Raw genomic sequence first — 5714 nt, 5'->3', positions numbered from 1 at the left:
TCTGGGACCCCTACAATTCGAATGTTGGTGCATTTAATGTTGTCCCAGAGGTCTCTAATCCTGTCCTCAATTCTTTTCATTCTTTTTTCTTTATTCTGGTTTGCAGTAGTTATTTCCACTATTTTATCTTCCAGGTCACTTATCCGTTCTTTTGCCTCAGTTATTCTGCTCTTCATCCCTTCTAGAGAATTTTTAATTTCATTTACTGTGTTGTTCATCATTTTTTTTTTTTTTTTTTTGCTCTTTAGTTCTTCCAGGTCCTTGTTAAACTTTTTTTATATTTTCTCAGTTCTATTTCCAAGATTTTGGATCATCTTTACTATCATTACTCTGAATTCTTTTTCGGGCAGACTGCCTATCTCTTCATTTGTTTGGTCTGGTGGGTTTTTACCTTGTTCCTTCATCTGCTGTGTGTTTCTCTGTCTTCTCATTTTGCTTATCTTACTGTGTTTGGGGTCTCCTTTTCACAGGCTGCAGGTTTGTAGTTCCCATTGTTTTTGGTGTCTGTCCCCAGTGGCTAAGGTTGGTTCAGGGGCTTGTGTAGGCTTCCTGATGTGGGGACTAGTTCTTGTTTTCTGATGGATGAGGTTGGATCTTTTCTTTCTGGTGGGCTGGACTGCATCTTGTGGTGTGTTTTGAGGTGTCTGTGACCTTATTATGATTTTAGGCAGCCTCTCTGCTAATGGGTGGGGTTGTGTTCCTGTCTTGCTAGTTGTTTGGCATAGGGTGTTCAGCACTGTAGCTTGCTGGTTGTTGAGTGGAGCTGAGTCTTAGCGTTGAGATGGAGATCTCTGGGAGAGCTTTCACCTTTTGATATTACATGGAGTGGGGAGGTCTCTGGTGGACCAATGTCCTGAACTCGGCTCTCCCACCTCAGAGGCTCAGGCCTGACACCTGGCCATAGCACCAAGACCCTGTCAGCCACACGGTCAAACTTGCCTCTCTAGGTGAACTTCAGCAATTCACTTAAACTCTCTGGGACTCCATTTCCTCACGTGTAAATATCTGAGTTACAGAAACACAGCTGGAGAGTCATGGTTTACTCCCATTCCACAGTCTTTCCCATGGTTAAAATCAGCAAGGGTCTAATGAGGTCTTAGAGAAGGCTTCAGCCAAACAGAAAACCTGTTACTGTTGGAGGGTCTCTTGCAGAGGCAGGGCATGGCTGTGGCTGACCACGGAGACAAGGACACAGGCAGCAGAAATTCTGGGAAGTACTCCTTGTCGTGAGCCTTCACGGAGTCCCTCTAGTGTATACTTTAAAAATTGCTAAGACAGTAGATCTTATCTTAAGTGTTCTTATCACAAAATAATAATCATAATAATAATAATGAATAAAGAGGGTGGTAGGAAACTTCTGAAGGTAATGGATCTGTTTATGGCATAGCAAGAGATTTATGATAAGGAATTGACCCACACGATTTCTTTTATGGAGGCTAAGAATTCCCGCAATCAGGAAACCTGGGAAACAGCGGTGTAGTCCAGGGCTCAAGAACTAGGGAACCTGATGGTGTAAATCCCAGTCCAAGTTCAGAAGAAAACTGCTGTTCCAGTTCAAGCAGTCAAGCAGAGGAGAAAGAATGAATTCCCCTTTCCTCTGCCTTTTGTTCTATTCAAGCCCTCAAGCTTGGCTGGTGCCCACCCACACTGGGGAGGGCAACCTGCTTTACTGAGCAGGTGCTGATCAGATGCTTATCTCATCTGGAAGCATCCTCACAGACACACCCAGAAGTAATGTTTAGCCAAATATCTGGCTCCCCATGCCCCAGTCAGATTAGCACATAAAATCAACCCTCCTAGGATCCCATTTTCTAAAAGATTATGTATAGAATGAGGTCTGTCAATGAGATAAATGAAAATTCCTGGCACAGAGCCTACCATACATTAGGTAATTAATGAATGTTTTCATTCATTTATTAATATATGTAAGCGGAAATTCAACATAAATGCCATTTCCTCTGCTGCCTTCTCTCATCACCAGAAGATGGTCCCCTAAAACACACTAAAACTTCATTTTATTTTTATTCACTTGGTGCATCCCTTAAGCAATTGTATATACATCAAATACTGTATCAAAGGGCATTCATTTATAGGCAAAGTTCGTTGCCACTCACCAAGTAGAAGGGCAGAGAAGTGTGAGGCAGCTCCCACCACAAATAAAATAGCACACTCACTGTCTAGTGTATTCCCCATTTATTTATTTTTTAAGTAGAAGGTTTTTCCTGACTTAAAAGAATTCCTCCAAGGGACGCAAGAACTCCTCCAAGGGACACAAGAACTCCTCCAAGGGAGGATTTCTTCAGCCCATTAACACAGCCTGGCATATAGTAGGAGTCACTGAAAATGTGTTGCCCTCTTAAGAAGTAGTTGTTGGCTATTTTGATGAACAGACACATGGTGTATACCTGAATGTATCTTAGTTAGGTGCTCAATTCAGGAAAGTAAAGGTATACCAATGAAAAGGTATACCAAAATGGATGACTCCAAAAATATGTTTCCCCAATTTCACCATTTTTCCAAGAATCAGTCCTCTACCAATAGCATGGTCATACACCTACCTGTTCACCTTCTCTGGCCTAACATGTGTTCTACAATGAAGCATGCAGTATCGTGTGGCAATCACGCACCTTGCCTTGGGATACACCATTTGTTGTTTCTTAGATGAAGTGGGCCTGTTTCCCTCCATCTCCACTACCAAGAACCCCCGTTCTGCCCATCACACTGCAGTCAAAGGGATCTTCTTAAAATTCAGATACAATCATTTCATCCCTTGCTCTTGGAGTGAAGCCCACAAGTCCCTAAATGAGCCTGCAAGGTTCTCTGTGACCTGGTTTCTCTTGAATTCACCAGCTGCATTTCACACTAATCCTCTCACTCCTTATGCTGCAGCCACTCTGGCTTCTCAGCTCCTCAAGGCATCCTGTTTCACAGACCCTTGCATTTGCAACTCTTTCTATCTGGAATGGTGTCCCCATCCCATGATTATGACCTATTTACTCTTTAAGCCTCAGCTTAAATGTTAGTTCCTCAAGGAAGGTTTTCCTGACCACACCAAACTAGGTCAGAACCCTACCATAGAGGATAACAATACCCTGTGCTGCTTCTTTTCTTCCACTTACCAAAATCGTACAAAGAAATCAATTAGCTATGTAATGGTTCAATATCTGTCTATGCCCCAGGTTCTAATCTCCATAAAGGAGGAACCGTGTCTATCTTACTTATTACTATATTCCTGAGCCTAGTGTTATTTCTGATACATAGTTGATCATCAGTAAATATTTGCTGAATTGATGAATAAAATTGTGGCATCTCCATGGAGTTGTTTCCCAAGTAATATTTCTAGCAGATGTGAAAGTCATTAAAAGGTGGAGGTCAGATTCATAGTCATCTGTCTTCGGATAAAGTAGATGTCCTACAGGAGATGGAAGTAGATAGTGCTTTTCATTACTGAAGAATAGAAAATAACTTGAGTTAACTGAGGCAGATGGTCCATGAACAATGCTTCAGAAATAAAACAGAGATTCTGACCTTTGGTGATCAAGATATATTTCAAAAGTTATATATCGGGCTCACTTCAGCTCTACATCAAGATCAAATTGTTTTCAATAATTAATGCAAATCATTATACCTTTCTTTCATTCTACAGTGTCTTGGTCCTCTACATTATCTCGGGAAATAAACTAACTTTTTCTACTTGAACATTTCCTAGTTCACATCTCCTTTTCCTCTATTTTTCTTCCTCTCTTTAGCTACTTGTATTTTCCATGACAAATACCTAAATTATATACGATTGAATGTTGAGGAAAGTTTTCTTTGGTCAAGGCTGATTTCTACCCCACTACCCACAACCAAAGAAGGTGACTGTCCTTACTATGTAAGCAATAAGCTATTGTTTTGTAATTATTCAAGATACAAATATTAGCTTAGTGGGAAAAAAATATGTAGTTGAGAAAACACTAAACAATATCCAGGACAGGTCAGAAAAATAAATTTTATAGCATGTTATTACTTATAAAACCCTTTGCCATTCCATCTCTCTTGATCCTGGCTTTAATCATAGCAAGGCAATTTTTACTGATGTGGTAATTGAGGAAGGGAATATCTGGCTCAAAGTCATAGAGCTAATAAAGACATTCCTGGAAACTAAATCTACATTTTTTTGCCTCAGTATGTTTTTGTAATTATGAGATCTGGTTCCTGTGTTAAGAGGACAAGCCAAAAGCCCAAAGGATGATTTGCAGGAACTTCTGAATTGATGGAGCTCAAGTGTTACCCTACTTGGGAAACCCTCATCCTGTTGAGAACTCTCTTCAGAGCCTCCTTCCCTTCCTTGTTCCTCAGGCTGTAGATCACTGGGTTCAGCATATGGATGACCACAGTGTAAAATACTGATGCAATCTTGTCCTCCCCAAGGGATTTTCCCATGTTACCTTTCAGGTGTATGAATATCAGTGTCCCAAAGAAAAGAGCCACTGCAGTTATGTGAGAAGCACAGGTAGAGAAAGTCTTGGCTTTGCCACCAGCTGAACGAATCTTCAGAATAGCCTGAATGATGAACAGGTAGGATATAAAAGTCACTGAAACGCTGGTTGTAATGACCAAGAAAGCTAAGAGGTAGATCACCCGTTCTCGTGGTCTGGTCTCACTACAGGCAAGCTTCAGCAGAGGTGGGAGGTCTCAAAAGAAGAAATCCATATGGTTGGACTTACAGAAGGATATGGAGAAGGTACACCCAGTGCGGATCACAGAATTGACCATGGCACCACCATATGCCCTAGCCACCAGCCCCAGGCGGGTCTGAGGTGTCATGGCAGTGGCATAGAGAAGAGGGTTACACACGGCCACATAGAGGTCATAGGCCATCACGGCCAAAAGGAAACATTCAGTACTAGCACAGAGTGTGAAAAAGAAGAACTGGGTGGTACAGCACTCAAAGGTGATGACCATCTTATCAGTACCCAAGGTCTCCAGCAACTGAGGGACAATAACAGAAGAGTAGCAAATGTCCAGGAAGGAAAGGTGGCTGAGGAAGAAGTACATGGAGGTCTGGAGGCGACGGTCACTCTGAATCAGCACTATCATCCCCAGGTTACCTCCTATGGTGATGAGATAAAGGACCAGAAACACAAAGAAGAGACACATCTGCAGCTCTGCCCACAGCTGGAGCCCCATCAAAATGAATTCTGTCACCACAGTTCCATTTTCTGCCATGAATCCTAAATTGCCCACTGAAATACAAAAATTAAATCTCATTGAAGATAAAATAAGGTGAGCATGGCTTGATTTGATCATTTTCAGTAATAATAATCTTTAAGATTTGTAACTCATTTTACATTTTTTACAAACTTTATTTCATTTGATCTTTCAGAGATCCTTGGAAGCACATATTGTTAATCCCACTTTTGAGAGAAGAATATGAGGGTCAAAGAGGTAAAGTGACTAGTGCATGATTTCATAGTAAAGAGGCAAAGCCAGAGCTAGAACTCAGATCCTTAGACATTTTCTAATTTTTTACAGGTGGCAAATTGGAAACCCTCATCAGTCTCACCGAAAAGCCAGAAAATACCACTTTGTTGGAGAAAACCTAGTGGTATAGTACTAGTATAAGGACATGGGCTTTGATATCAGACCAAGGTTCCCATCCCTTGAGACCTTGGGCAAGTTAATTCAACTTTCTGAACCTCAGTCTCCTTGTTGGCTTAATGAGAATGTCA

General features: G+C 41.3%; 1 protein-coding gene across 1 annotated transcript; it reads right to left on the bottom strand.

The window, feature by feature from the left end:
- Positions 1–4269: 4269 nt before the first annotated feature.
- Positions 4270–5211, bottom strand: LOC102993715 (olfactory receptor 9I1-like). Its single transcript, XM_024133429.1, is given in 1 exon segment — positions 4270–5211. A coding segment is annotated over 1 exon segment (942 nt).
- Between the last annotated feature and the right edge of the window lie 503 nt (positions 5212–5714).

The sequence above is a fragment of the Physeter macrocephalus genome, chromosome 16 (assembly GCF_002837175.3).
Source record: "Physeter macrocephalus isolate SW-GA chromosome 16, ASM283717v5, whole genome shotgun sequence".
In the NCBI taxonomy this organism is placed as follows: Eukaryota; Metazoa; Chordata; class Mammalia; order Artiodactyla; family Physeteridae; genus Physeter; species Physeter macrocephalus.
This window is presented reverse-complemented; position numbering and strand designations above follow the sequence as displayed.